General features: G+C 32.9%; 1 protein-coding gene across 3 annotated transcripts in view; it reads right to left on the bottom strand.

Moving 5' to 3' along the window:
• Nucleotides 1-16,140, bottom strand: part of ANKRD13C (ankyrin repeat domain 13C) — a 79,985-nt gene that overhangs the window by 36,292 nt on the left and 27,553 nt on the right. For 2 of the 3 annotated variants that reach the window (XM_082834731.1, XM_082834732.1), the window contains 3 exons: nt 10,336-10,440; nt 4,913-4,998; nt 3,689-3,734 (listed from right to left, as the gene is read on the bottom strand). In XM_082834731.1, the coding sequence (XP_082690857.1) occupies nt 3,689-3,734; nt 4,913-4,998; nt 10,336-10,440 (237 nt within the window). Of the gene's footprint in view, nt 1-3,688; nt 3,735-4,912; nt 4,999-6,784; nt 6,810-10,335; nt 10,441-16,140 lie in introns of those variants that run through there. The other variant, XM_082834733.1, reaches the window with a different exon arrangement.

Below are 16,140 nucleotides of genomic sequence, written 5' to 3'. Positions count from 1 at the left end.
AACTCAAAATTCTTGAAATTAAAGATTACATCACATGTACATGTGTATGTACGTGGGTGTGTGTATCTATGTAAGATATATTATATGTATATTTTACAAAACTCTGTGTTTTAAAAATGGGTGATAAATCAACCTGGGTTAGAAAGAAACAAAGACTTTGGAGAAAATTAAGGGCTAGTTTTTTAGTTAACTTTTTCAAAAGCATCAATATTTGCTCACTAACATTAAAGGTATACCAAATATAAAAATGTCTTTTTTAAATCCTTAGAGGTCATTTAATCCAAAATGATTTCCAGCATTGAAGACAGTTTTCTAGACTTATTTTATAAAAGCAAGAAAATTTTACTGCCCAGAGGGAATATCAACTAAGAGTTACCCTGGTCAAAGAACATAAGAAATCATTTTCCAATAAAATTTTTCCTTATATGAAACAACAGAAGTTAAAAAGATTAATAATGGCATAAATCTACGTAAATGATCAAAGCTCCTCTTTCATGCTTATTGAGATCCAGTTTTTCTGTCCTTAAATATTTGGTGTAGCATGAAAAAGACGATTACAAGAAGATAGCATCCTAACAATTTAAATTTAACTTATTACATCTTTTGAAGTAGTATGGTAACCTATAAAAACAAAACTTAGAATCACATACCAATACCCATTTATCAAAAATCAGAAAAGGAGGAAGAGGGGAATGTAGAAAAAAATTAAGAAGCTTAGGGTTTGAAAAGCAAAAGTTAAAAAAAAAAAAGATATCATTGAGAAAAAAAGATTTTAATGCATTCCAAAAATAAAGCAATTTTCATTTTCCCAATTCTGTGATGACTTTTTCTTCCCCAATGTAAACTGAACAATTAGGCTGTCTGTATCTTAAGTTACCTCAGCATAATCTGAGAGTCTAACACAGTACTCCAAAGGCAGCATAATCCTCTGAACTGAAAAATGGAAAGTCTCAAAATTTTAATTTTGGTTTTGCTATCACTTACTCCCTGATTTTAAGAAGAGTTTCTAGGTTGAATGTTTTCCATCTATAATATGCAAAAAACAGTCCCAAATACAAGATGGATATTCTGTACATTATGAGATAAAGAAAAAAAACTATTAGTTTTTCTGTTGAAACACGCTATATACACATAATGTTAAATTTGTAGTGATTATAAAATTATTTAACACTTTACAGTACCTGAAGGGCTTCCTTCAAAAACATGGTTTCATTTCATCTACACCAAAACAAAGGCTTGAAATAGGTGGGGCAGTTATTATTATCCCCATTTTTAAAATGAAGAAACTGAAGCTCAGGAAAGTTATGTGATTTGCCATGTCAAACAGTTAGGAGCCAGTACTTCTGATTCCAATTTAAAGCTTTTCCATACCTAAAAACTCAAGCTGGAATAATTCAGTCACTTCCAGACTTGCTATTAACCAAGTCTGAGGCTATTTTCAGCCAAATACTGAAGGAGAAAGAGTAGAGTTTGTGGGCTCCACAACCTCTAAATTAAACTTAACGCCGGACCTCAATATTTCTTAACTTCCTCTTATTTCTGGGTTGCCTTTTTTTTTTTTTTTTTAAATATTAGGGGCTTTAACAAGGGGAGGAACCATGCCTAAACTCTGGAAAAAAGCTTGATAATCAAATCTAATAATAGAGATTATCCAATTTTTTTAATCCAAAGTGTCTAAGCTAAATCTAGCCAATGAGTTTAGTTTTTAAAATTATAGATGACATCTAACCATCAGGTGCTAATAATTTGACATGAAATCAGTAAAAACCTTTATCAACAATGAAACAGATGGGCTGACTTTTTTGCATCAAAGTCAAGTTCTCAAAGCAGCAATACTTTAAACAAGTACCTCAGTGGTTGCATAATGAACCTGATTATGCAACATTTATAATGTGTTTATAACTACAGATCATATGCACAATTTCTGGAGTAATTACATCCATTTCTATTTCTTCATGTAACTGAAATGTCACTTTTAAAATATTTTAGAACATTTTGCTCAGCAACATAAAGTGACTATCTTAGAATTCAAACCACTAACAACTACTAAGACAATCAATTAAAGAGCCAGTACACTCAAGGGACAACCTCAGTTTAGGATCGCCAAGAATGACTGGGGTATTTACAGATAGAAAAAAACCGGGTGAAAAAACAGTACTCAGGCTTCAGACCAATCTAACTTAGACCTCTTTTATTATACAGTGCTATTACAAACCTTTTTTTCTCTCAGTATTCTAGAACACTGGGACTTCTGAATAATTTATAGAGCATAAAGGACTACGAGAGTTAACAAAACAAAATCATGTGTGATCTTTTTTTTTTGACTGTGACATGAGGCTTGTAGGATCTCAGTTCCCCAGTCAGGGATTGAACCTGGGACACAGCAGTGAAAGTCCAGAGTCCTAACCACTAGGCCACCAGGGAACTCCCTCATGTGTGATTTTGATGGAGCCAAAACTAGCCTGATGAACTACAGTTGTTAACAATGTTAGAAAAAACTGATTATATTTAGGGATTAAAATTTTACATTTAGAGATTAAACACTAGAAAAACCTTAATCACCCATGCTGTACAGTATTATGCAGCTGTTAAAAAAAAAAATGAAGTACTTCCTCATGAACTAAAATGTGAGATACCTATGATATATTAAGTAAACGTGACAAAATGCATAATGATATAATAGTATGATCCCATTAAAAAAAAAACTAATGCTGAGGATACATATACATATATACATTTATATTTATATATATGTACATACACACACGTTTGTAAGCATTGAAAAGAGTTTGAAATATTCATATGAAACATTAACAGTGGTTTCTAGAGTTATCAATATCTGATTTATTTTTATGATTATGATCTATTTTTATGATTATTTTGGTGATAATAAGCATTCAAATATCCTTAATATCATAAAGATTAATTCAGATGCTTTAAAAAACACACATAAGCATACTATATTCAAACCTATAAATAGATTACATTAAAAAAATATTTAACCCAAAAGTTAGTGGTTTGGATAGTTGTTTACTTAGTAAAGTAAAGGTCACTAGGATCAAACTTCCTATTTGGACACCAAAGTTTTCTCCCTAAGTAGACTCATGTTTAAAATGGGGAGGAGAGAAAACTTACCTTGCCAAGGTAAATCAATAAATGACTGTAAAATATCTAGGAATTAACGTCTTTCATAAATAAGTGGAAGAGTGTGCAACCAAATAGTATGTTAAAACAGTGGCTATAAAGTATGCAATAAAAGCAGCAAATGTGATTGAAAGATGACAAAACATACAAAATAAATTAATGTTAACCAAATTCTTCACATTCAGGGATCTAAATACTATATGTCAAACTTCCCTAAATTCAGTAAACTAATAATCCCATAATTATTCTTCTCTTCCCTCTGAAAATTCCTTATATTAAATTATTATAATATTTGAACCAGCATTTTATTTTAAAAAAAGAGAATTTTTAATCTTAAAAATAATAATTATGAAAGTTACTAATCAGGTTAGGATAATTAAGTATTACTATAGGGCTTTATAACCATTACATTCAACTTGACGAAAAATATTTTAATTTCCTTAGGGCAATATTTGTTATGTTAACATTTCTATATAATAGTTATTTTTGCACTTGCATTTCTGCATACGTACATATTTTATAGTAAAATATAGCACACTCTTACCCCAGCTTTGAAAATCCCAGTGAAGTTCTAAATAAAAGTCACCTAGCTGAGAAATGAAATATGAATAATTATTGAATGCACACCTTCGTTAACAGCTCTTATACCTACTTAATATTTTGCTTAAAAAAAATCTGTTATCATTAAAGGTCTATAGACAGGAATAGGAAATAATTTCAATGTATGGAGTTGGAGAAAGAACCAAAAAATATATATGGTTATTACTTAAAATTACATTACAATAGCAGACATTACTACACATATCTACAAAGGAAAACTCACACCACTCTAGATTTTACAAGAACGTTTTAATCACATAAGAACATATCTGAAACTGACAGGCATTTAAATTTGCATCAATAAATATTCCATTTCGCATAACAATAAGTAGTATTGTAAAAATACTTAATAACTTTAGAAGTGTTATAAAAAAAAAACAGTAACTTCCAAAATGATTATTGTGTAGGCTCATAATGGTCTAATAAAATCACCCACTGCAATACAAACTTTTTTTCTATAAAGTGATAGGTTTACTAAATCTGAAATAATATGTCATCATATGAGATCTATAGAGAACGTTTTTATTTCACAAATTAGAAGCTAAACATCAAAGACTATAACTGTTCAAGGAACTATTAATCAAATATTGTCAAAAAAATTTATCCCTTGAGATTTCAAAAACAAAGCATACCTAAAAGAAGACATAGTCATGATGATATATCTTTCTCCCACAGTTCTTTCACGCATCCAAAATGCAGAGGAAAAAACAACAGAAAACAAAACTCTCTCCCTTTCTGTGCCAGCACACCCAGCTCTTACCATCATGAAGTAGGACAGACAAAAAGAGTTTTGTTACATAACGAAAATGCAAACTGCTCCTAAGGCAGTAGCACTTCAGCTCATAGAAAATCTTTCAATCCAAAGGACAAAGGAAAACTACTGCCATTAATTATGACTTACCTCCATTTTTCTTAGAGCTCTTACCTAATTTACTGAAAGCAATAATTCTTTATCTGCCTTCTAAGATCAAAGCAAATAATGCTTCCCATAAGATTACACATCATAATCAGAGTATTTTGTAATGTCATTATTGCTTAATTGAAGCAGGATTTTTACCATTTCTTGACCCTTAATAATTAGTGAGAAATTAAACTGTATTTTTAAAATGCTTAAAAGTACACTTGCAATTACCCTTTAGGGCAAAATCAGCAAAGAAATTTAGCCTACCTCTTTCAGGGCTTTTAATAATCGAGGTCGTTTTTCTTCAACACTTTCCCTGGATTGCTGCTTAAGCTTCCTTAAAAGAGCTGTAACTAAAATTTAAATTTAAAAAATTTTTTTAATTTAAAATAAATTTCACCATGCTAGTTTGCCAATTACACCTCAATAAAAAATTTATGAAAAACAATTTCACCATGCTAGGAAACACCACTGGCTTATTACACAGAGATATAATATAGATATTGTGAATAAGTTAGAAAATACCTTTAGCAAAACTGTTAAGATCCTCAAGGAAAATTGAAAACAGATACCTCGACATCAACTTATTCATACTAGTTTTGCTAGTTTTTAATCATCAGTAGGCTTTATCTGACTGAGTCAAGATTACCAATCTCAATCAGATGATGCAGTGTCCTGTTGTCAACACTGATCTAAAAGATGATCTCAAAGATAGATCTCAAAAATCCCACTGGACATTATTTTTCTAAAAATGTAATTATCTGCAATTGTTACCAGTTGCATCTGTTCTTCTTTCACTTGAGGCTGTACTCTCACATACCACCAACATAGCATAAAAAATACTAAAATGAATCCTACTCTATCTGTGAAAAGAACTTTTGACTCTAATAAAACCTGAAACCCCCCAGAGCGTCTTCTCAACAGTTAAGAGATGGAGATTTAGACAAATTGCCTAAGCGCAAACCACAGCATTACTACTTATTAGCTGTATAAACATGGAACACTTACTTAATTTCCCTAAACTTCAGTTTCTTTTTTTCATATGTCAATTAAGAATAAAGTGAAATCTGCTACATGGAGTTACTATAGAGGCTCTATATAAATTGCTTACTACTGTGCCTGCAAGTAGGTAAGTATAAGTTTTGTTTATTAGAATAAAGGTCTAAAATTAACTAGCAAAATCAATCAATCCCTAACATTTATTGAAATAAGGGAAAATATTAGCCTTGAATGAAATAAGATGAAAAAATGTACAGAGGGGGGTAAAATGTATACATCAATACATGCTGATTTCCTCCTGGTCTTGTTTTCATATACATATATATACATACAAACAAATAAAAATACTATTATTTTTACTATTTTACAGTATGCACTCTTATAAACTACTTAACGTCTTATATGGAATACAGAAGTATAAGGGAAGTATAAGGTTGGGGGAAAAATAATGTGGAAAGAAGACAGTAATAAAAGCTTATTAAATCAGATTTGTTTTGTCCACAAAGGCCAAAAGGAAAAGCTCAGGGAAGAATATGAGAAATAGTAGAATCTACTCTTATTTTTAACCACAGGTCTAACTTTAATCCCAATGTATTTTTAAAAGCCAAAAATCAAAGAGCAATGTTTAAATTACTAAAGGTCTTTTGGGACAGAAGAGGATGAGACATAAAAGTCAGGGAACACGGGACCTAGTTTCAGTTACACACTACCTGTGATCTCGGTCAGCAGTTCCCAAACACAAGTCTACATTTCAGTGGCCAACTGTTCAAGTTTCCAGTGATATGCAGCCAAATGAAAAAACTGGGTACCAGGGTGGATTTCTTTTTCTTTATACATTATATACTTTTTTAAAATTTAAGGACTATTCTTTCATTTTTGGTTTCAAAGTGTCTTTTATTTTTTTAATGAAATTGTGATCGCAGAAGAAAGTACTTTTAAAGTTCTTATATGCTAAAGTGAAAAAGTTGGCTACTCTACAACAATCCTTTAATAAAATTCTTTTCTGGTCTATAAAATCCAAATAGTGTGAGAACCAATGACCTATATAAACATTAGGGTTCTTTACAGATTCAAATTTATATGAATCTGGTTAACCTTCATGTTCATTATAATTTAACTTTAATATCAAAGCGATATTACCTAAATGTAGTAGAATTCTTTTTATAATTCTTCTCCACTATAAAGGCAAATACTTTAATAAATGTTTATTCAATCTACCTTGCCTTCAAATTCAAACAGACCCCTGTTGACATAAAGAACAAAAAGAATTAATTTCCTAAATAGAAAAGATATCAATGAAAAGCAGAAGTCATATAGTTTCCATTAACTAAATATACTGTAATTGACTGAAGACATTTAGTAAATAGAAAATTATGTTAAAATGACCAAACATTATTAAAAACGTAGTGACAACAACTGTATATAGCATAGTAATGTATGCAAAGAAATTCCTGTTCTATGAGACTTCACATTAAAAATAACGTCACTTGTGGAAGCAGAAACGAACACTCAGAACACAATTAGACAGGGACTTCCCTGGTAGTGCAGTGGTTAAGAATCCGCCTGCCAGGCTTGCCAGGTGGCGCAGTGGTTGAAAGTCCACCTGCCGATGCAAGGGACACGGGTTCGTGCCCCGGTCCGGGAAGATCCCACATGCCGCAGAGCAACTAAGCCCATGCGCCACAACTACTGAGCCTGCACTCTAGAGTCCGCGAGCCACAACTACTGAGCCTGTGTGCACAACTACTGAACCCACGAGCCTCGAGCCCATGCTCCGCAACAAGAGAAGCCACCGCGATAATAAGCCCGTGCACCGCAACGAAGAGTCGCCCCTGGTCACCGCGACTAGAAAAAGCCTGCCCGCAGCAACTAAGACCCAAAGCAGGCAAAAATAAATAAAATAAAATAAATAAATTTATATAAAAAAACACAATCAGACAAAATTACCATCATATTTGGGGGGAGGGTCAATATTTGTACTCCCATACTGTAAGGATCTTATTAACAGTGATTGATAATGAAAATAAAATCAGCTTTAGAGGATTTGGATGATATTAGGCAGAATTCATACAAAGACTCAAATGAAGAACTCCAAAAAAACACAACTAACTTAACTTTCTCTTTCCTTCTTCTCCCATATAGAGTACTTGTAAAGTTTTCAGTTTTTTGTGTCTAAAGTTTTTGGAGCTATGCCCTACTGCTCCAAGTATTACTTAAATGTGTATCTTCTGCCTTCCACTTCCTTCTGTGCTCCAGTCTAATTATCTCCTACTTCTTACTTGTACAGTTCCACCTGCATATACTACAGAAAACTCAAACTCAACAAACCTAACGCCAAATCAATTAAAATCCATACTGTTCTTTTTCCTATTTTCTGTATATCAATTAATTAATGAGATAGCCATTAATCCATGATAAAGGCTTTGGAATTACTCTGAATCCTTCCATTACTACCAGTATCCAAGAGATAATCAACCACTGTAGATTCCTTCATTTATCTTTCTAATCTATCCCTTACTTTTCTAAACACACTGTCTCTTCTTTAAGTCAAGTTTACCATATTTGTTCTAAAGATTATTTTTCTAAAAATCTCTTGCCTCCCTACTCAATTAAACAGTCTTCAGGCTTATCTAATAATGTCAATTCCTGCTTTAAAGTCTTCTGAGGTTTTACAGTGACTGGAGGTTGAGATTAAAACCTTGAAAAGCACATCTCAGTCAGTGTGGCTCCTTTACCATCAAACTTCATCTCTCAAAACTACACTTCACCCCTTCACCCATGGTTGCCGTGTAGCCTCATTTAGGGAGCCACACTGAAATATACATTGTTCCCTAAAACGTGCCTTGTTCTTTACATTTCCATGCTTTATATATATTCTGCTGTCATAGGCTAGAATGTCCTTACCCACCTAATTATTACTCCTAAAATCCTTTGAGACTCAGCTTAAATAAACAAACACCTTGCCAAAACTGAAATTACTTTCTCCCTCATCTTTTTTCCTCTATACTTTGTGAATACTTCAGAATACTGCAGAATATTCATTGGTTTCTCTCCCCCAACTAAGATGAGTTCCTCAATGTCAAAGCTAATTGCACATTCCTACTACGTTTCCAATGCACCTGATATGTACTTAAGAGACAAACAGACAATCCCTACTCTAAATGAAGCTTACTGCCTAATGAAAGTGACAGGTAGAATTCTGGCATAGTATACGGGCAGAGAAAGCTTCCTTGTACTTGAACTGAGATCTGAAGAATTATAAGGAGCTGGGGCAGAAGGGGAAGGATGTGTGAATATAAGAAACTGAAAAGCCAGCAGAGCTGACATACAGAAACCATGTGGAAAGAACAAGATAAGGATGGAGATTAAAAACTGACATTATCATACTAGATCTTATAAACCAAGTTAGAGATATTCATCTTCATCTTAAGAATAAGAATTTTTAAAGGGTTTTAAATAGGAAAGTAACATGACTAGAAAAATAAACTAGAAGAAAATATAATAACTCTCTGGGTGAAATTATTTCCTTTTGTTCTTCAATAATTTCCTAATTTTCTACAACAAATGTTACAACTTTCTTAAAAGAAAAAAATATTTTAAAGTTTTTTAAACTTTATAGTTTAAAAGAGTTACTATAGAGTTATAGTAAATAAAAATCTTAATATAATACTTTTCAGAAAAATGTTAATTCTCGATTAATCTCAAATTTTCTTTGCAGTTTTAATTTTCTTTGTTCTAGGAGCCAGAAATGAAAGGATGAATAAGAAAACATATTCATGACTTGAGTCCTCACAAAGATTATACCATCAGGATACAGTGTAGGGAAAAGACATTGAACAGTTATTTAGAAGTGTGCTGAGTGCTGCAAAGGAAAATAATGGACCACTGTGAAAACATATAAGAGAAGTTAATCTACTTAACGAGTTGGGAAAAGAAATATAAAGTTGAGACCAAATGAAGAAGACTGCCAGTTCCTGGTAAGACTGCAAACCAACAAAGACTGCTGTCTCTTTCCCTCCAAACTAACTTTTGATGTGCTACAAAAATAAGACCGAGTCTGATAGAATTCCTAAAACTACCCTAACATAAATATACCACAATGAAAATCTGTATAAACTATGAATAAGTCCTGGAGAGACAAAAGACAGCTAGGTCTCAGTATAGATAAGAACTGGAGCCACCAACAGTCAGGGATGGGGTGCAGGGAACAGACAGATAAAGGGAGTCAAAAGGTACCAACTTCTAGTTATAAAAAAAATAAGTCATGTGGATGCAACGTACAGCATGTTGACTATAGTTAACAACACTGTACTGCATATATGAAAGTTGTAAAAGAGTATATCTTAAAAGTTCTCATCACAAGAAAAACAGAAGTACTGTAACTATGTATGGTGATAGATGTTAACTAGATTTATTGTGGTGATCATTTCACAATACATACAAATAATCAATATGTTGTACTACTGAAACGAATATAATGTTGTATGTCTCTATATATTTTTACTTAGGTACATTTATATATAATATATAGTAATTATATATATATAAAGTCATGAATAATTCATATATAAGTTTGTAAGTAACTGCAAACTTCTCATAGTATGGAAAGTTATGCTGAATGACAAATATCTCAAATGCATCACTTCATAGTTTTAGAATACATATCAACAATAGTAATTTATATTGCTTACTCATCTGTCTATCTCCATAACTGATGGCTTCCGCCAGCGGGCTCCATCCCTGAGCATTTTTCACCTTTACTGGAGCATTGTGAGCCAAAAGTAAATGGGCACATTCTGAAACATAAAATGGTGATAACGTCAAACATCATGCAATTTTCAGAATCTCTAAATTAAAAACTCATGTAAAAATTCAAGAAATCAAGTTAATATAATAGATCTATGATATAAGTACTATACTATAGAGAATTAAATAATTTTTAAAATTCCTCTGTATCTAAACCAGGTTATTTCAGATCCTTAGATTCAAGAAGTATCTATTCTATTACCTAAAAATAAATTGGATCTCTCTGCAAAGAAACTATTATATTCCCTAATAATTGTTCCCAAGGGTATTTTGAGAATGTTTCCATACTATAAAAGACAGCCCAAGAAACTCAAGAGTAATTTACCTAAAAATTTCACTATCTAATAAGACCTTACCTCTGCAAGGTCAAATGGAAAGCTCATTATTTATTTCAGGGGGAAAAAAAGTATTTTCAAAAAGAATCACTAACGTTTCCACAAACCCTTATTTTTCAAATTTTACAATTCGTTTATTTCAGAAAAACACCCAAAGGGGACAAAAACTTGTTTATGACTACAAGGACAAACCCAGACAGTCCTTCTAGTAATCAAACAAAGTCTAAGGTATACTAAGCTCACCATCCAGCCCAGGCACAGTCACCCACTGAAACTTAAGGGGAACACTGAAGACTGTGCCACAAGTGACAGAATAATTACATAAAAGAAAAACCTATCCTCAGGACACAGTTCCCAAACCACTGGATTTTTCTTTTATCTCTTCCTTTTTTTGGGGGGTGGGGGGCCGTGTCCTGAGGCATGCAGGATATTAGTTCCCGGACCAGGGATCAGGGATCGAACCCATGCCCCCTGCAGTGGAAGCATGGAGTCCTAACCACTGGACTGCCAGGGAATTCCCAACACTGGATATTTTAGGAAGCACCGAGGGATCTCTGGCCTCTTGGATCTTGGCTGATAAGTTCAGGGGTGGTGGGTATAAATCATTGCTCTCAACGTTTCCAGTTATTCATGGGAAAATTAATGTACATAGTACTTCATCAATGGATTGTGTGGTTTCAATTGTTTTGTTTATATAGTATTTACTGTTCCCAACTCCAGTGGCTGGGGCATATCCAACATTTAACACAGGTAATCTGAACTGAGTCTTAAAATAAGAACATAATATATGACAACATGAATAAAAGTTTCCTACAAAAGAAAAAAAAAGTCTAAGGTATAGACACTTGTATACATTGAGGAAATTTGTTTTTAATTCAAAATAAAAAGCATATTAACAGGCAGAAAAACATTTGAAACCAAGGCTCATGGGAAATTTAGGATGGCTATCCAACCTAAATTCCCTAAATGAATGATTCATTCATTCAATCAGTCTTTTAGCAAATATTTACCAAGTGCCTATTATATGCCAATTCTAAGTACTAGGTCCTGGACATAAGTAGTGAGAAGAAAGATTAGTGAGAAGAAAGATAAGATCTTGCTATCAGAGAGCTCCAATATTAAAATATAATTAAGTAAACTAATAAATAAAAAAAGATAATGATAAGTGCTCTGAAGGAAATAAAGGTGTTATGACAGTTGTAATGTAATACAAGTGAGCTGAGGTGGAGGAAGAATGGCACTGTTTTAGCACTATTCCTAGTAATAGAAGGAACATCTACATTAGCAGGAAATTATATCAGAATAAAGTAAAATAAATACAGAAATTTCACAAAGGTGTTTAAGAAAGTCTGCTAGTAATATATAAGAATATATGTACATGAACATTTATTTTAGGATTATTTATAATGCAAATATGAATATCCATCATGGGAGAATGACTGACTAAAGCATGATGCTTCTATATCCCTGGACTAATAACATGCAGGCATTTTTAAAGAATAGAGTCAAAAGGACAAAGGAGCCACCTGAATGGTCAGCCATTGGCCAAATTTGAGAAACTGAGCATCAAAAAGAATAATGACTAGTTACAACACATTAAACAAAAAAAAACTGATAGGCCCATAATGACATCAAAAAATGAGAGGACAATGAGTTCTCCTTTATAGAAGAATGACTGCTAATAAATGTAGAAGAAATGATAAAACTAGAAAATCAGCAATAACAACAATGTAATAACTGATACAGGCAAAGGACCCCAATGAATGCTAAAGTCACTAGGTAAAAGGCTATGTGCTGGGAAATAGGATATTTACTTAAAGTATCATCCCAAGATTACTTAATAAAATGAAAAGTGTTCCTTTACAGTAGAGATAGCTGAAGATCATCATCTCAAACAAGTGATCAAAACTTAGTGGCAGGGCTTCCCTGGTGGCGCAGTGGTTGAGAGTCCGCCTGCTGATGCAGGGGACACGGGTTCGTGTCCCGGTCCGGGAGGATCCCACATGCCGCGGAGCAGCTGGGCCCGTGAGCCATGCCCGCTGAGCCTGTGCTCTGCAATGGGAGAGGCCACAACAGTGAGAGGCCTGCATACCGCAAAAAAAACCCAAAAAACTTAGTGGCAGTAATAGTGGGATAACTTAAAATTATGTTTCCTAATGTGATACAATATAAAGTTCATATGCCTCTGCAGTATTCTTTCCAGAAATGTTTAACCTGAATCTAATAAAGCAACGATACTTAATTTTTGATTCATAGAAAAAACAGAGTATAAGGAACAAGTTAAATAACATTATGAGAAAATAATCAGGCAAAACTGAGATGGGAGACATTCTACAAATTAACTGGGGAAGACACTTCAAAAAGTCAGGTACAAAGGAAGGGGGAAAAAAGGTGGGCAAACTTTTCTAGATTATCTGAAACAAACAACCAAATGTAATGAATGAATCCCAATCAGATCTTGATTCAATATAAAACACCGATAAAAGACATTTTTCGAACAACTGGAGAAATTTAAATATGGATTGGATATCAGATATTATAACAATATTATTATCTTAGGTGTGATAATGATATTTTGGTCATGATAGACAATGTCCTTATTCTTAGAGATGCATGCTGAAGTATTTGGTGGTAAAATGTCATGATGCTTACATCTAGTTTTCAAATGTTACAGCAAAAATAGTAAAAAAAAAAAAATATATATATATATATATATATATACACACACATATAAAACACTAAGATAAAGAGAAAAATACAGCAAATGATAAAATGTGAACAATTATTGAAGCTAGGTAGAGACTATTTGAATGCTCATAGTGATAATCCTTCAGTTTATCTGTATATCTGAAATTATTCATAATAAAGCATTGAAAGAAAAAAATGAATAAAAAAGACAAATATTAAAAACAAGAATGAATTTAAGTCATCCCAATAGACTGAAAGAAATGTCTACATTGCACTGCTAAATCATATATCTGCTCAATGGAGAAGTATATTATGATCACATGTTTTTATAAAGGAATAAATAAAAACTACACATATGAATGTGTGTTTAGATACACAATGTGTATGTGTGTTTAGATACCCCAATGTTCACTGCAGCACTATCTACAATAGCCAGGACATGGCAGCAACCTAAATGTCCATCGACAGATGAATGGATAAAGAAGATGTGGCACATATATACAATGGAATATTACTCAGCCATAAAAAGGAATGGAATTGGGTCATTTGTAGTGATGTGGATAAACCTAGAGTCTGTCATACAGAGTGAAGTAAGTCAGAAAGAGAGAAACAAATATCGTATATTAGCGCATATATATGGAATCTAGAAAAATGGTACTGATGAACCTATTTGCAGAACAGGAAAAGAGGTGCAGAAGTAGAACAGACTTGTGGACACAGAGGGAGAAAGGGAGGGTGGAACGAATTGAGAGAGTAGCATTGGCATATATACACTACCATGTGTAAAACAGCTAGTAGGAAGCTGCTGTACAGCACAGGGAGCTCAGCTCAGTGCTCTGTGATGACCTAGAGGGGTGTGACGGTGGGGGTTGGGGGGGTGCGGGGTGGGAGGGAGGCTCAAGAGGGAGGAGATATGGGGATATATGTATACGTATAGCTGATTCACTTTGTTGTACAGCAGGAACTAACACAACACTGTAAGGCAATTATACTCCCCCCCAAAGAAAAGAATCAAAAATAAATAAATAAATAAATACATAAATAAATAAAATGGACACTCTCCTAAAGAAATCTACCAGGGGGTTTTATGTAAATATGTGTTTGTGTGCATAAATAAAAAAGTAGGGGAACATGAACATGGATAGATACCTACAGACTTTGTATTTCATGATAAACTTTTGAGTGAAAGGAAAAACATGGCAAAGTACTAGATGCAGTGATTCAACTTAAGTAAAAACAAACTAAGCCCCTGTATTACAAGGAGGAAGGTGTGCAAGGATGCCCACTAGGCTATTAATGTTAATTACATCAGAAAAAATGTAGGAGAGATGATGCTTTTTATATACATCTTTATACTGTATTATTTCAATTGTTTCATCAAGCATGTATTAATAACCTAAAAATCATTAAAGAAAAAATATTAGTTTAAAAATATTGAAAAGGAAGATGCACAACAGTATCTAAAGCAATATACCAATTGCATAAACTAAGGTATAGAACTGGTATGATTTATATATACGTTAAAGATGTCAACCGTTTTCTCATACGCCACAGACCTTGCCACAGGCCTTTTGCTCACACCACAACTCAACTGATGTAGAAATGAGCAACTAACGAAAAGCCAGAAAATCATAGATATGCCATGATCTCTGACCTAGTCTCATACATTAAAAAAAAAAAAACTGGAACAATCAAATGCCTTCTCTCAGCAACTGTAACAATGAATAATAAGAAAAAAAGGTAGTTAACAATCAGGCAGTAAGGCTTAAAAATGCACAAATGCGCCACAAAGAAGTTATGACTTGAGGAGTCTAAACAAAATGAAATTATGATAAACAGAAATCACATATAAATATACCAGAGCTATACAGGTGACAAAATATAAAGAGAGTGAATGGGATAAATAGGACAACTGGGAACAAAACAGAATATTCAGAGAGACCCTTATGAAGATGAAAAATCAAACTAACTCTAGACTTATTTCAGAAAAAAAATGGAAAACTGCAGTTCCAAAAAATACTGATAATAAATTAAAAGTTGCAGCAACTGGTTTGAAGAATTTTTTCTGATGTCTAACCAAAAGAATAAGAATTAAAGGTTAGTTTTCTAGTTCACCTCCTAAAGATTCCTGAAATCTTTTAAGTATAATGTTTTTCTCCATTTCAATTCAAATCCATAGTTGAAAAACTTGCCAGCCAACATGGCAAACATGGTCAATAGACTCAGAAATTCAGAAAAAATCAGACTTCAATGGTGAAAAATAAGGTTATTCAGTAGGTTAAGATGACTGAGAGAAGTAAATAAAGGTGTATAGGTCATAGGGTATCTCTCTTTAATTCAGTCAACAAATATTTGAATACCCTGGGAATTTTTACTATGTTTACAAACAAGTATACAAACAGAAAGTGCCCTTCAACAGTGAAGTCACTAAAGGCATAGTATATCTCTAAAGGAGAAGATAAAAGTGGCACAGATTGAACAATGGTATAATGTAAAATTGCTTTACAGAATTAAGTATAAGGTAGATGTTTTATCTTCCACTACATATTTCAATCTCACTCCTATGCAACCAAATATCAAAAATATTAAAAGGTCAAAAAAAAAAAGCAAAAAAGAGTATTCAACTGGAAAAATGTAAATGGAAAATTATAAATTGATCAGTATATT

This window comes from Leucopleurus acutus (assembly GCF_964270905.1).
Source record: "Leucopleurus acutus genome assembly, chromosome: 2".
NCBI classification, from domain to species: domain Eukaryota; kingdom Metazoa; phylum Chordata; class Mammalia; order Artiodactyla; family Delphinidae; genus Leucopleurus; species Leucopleurus acutus.
Note: the sequence above shows the minus strand (reverse complement) of the source record. Positions and strands in the feature narration are given on the sequence as shown.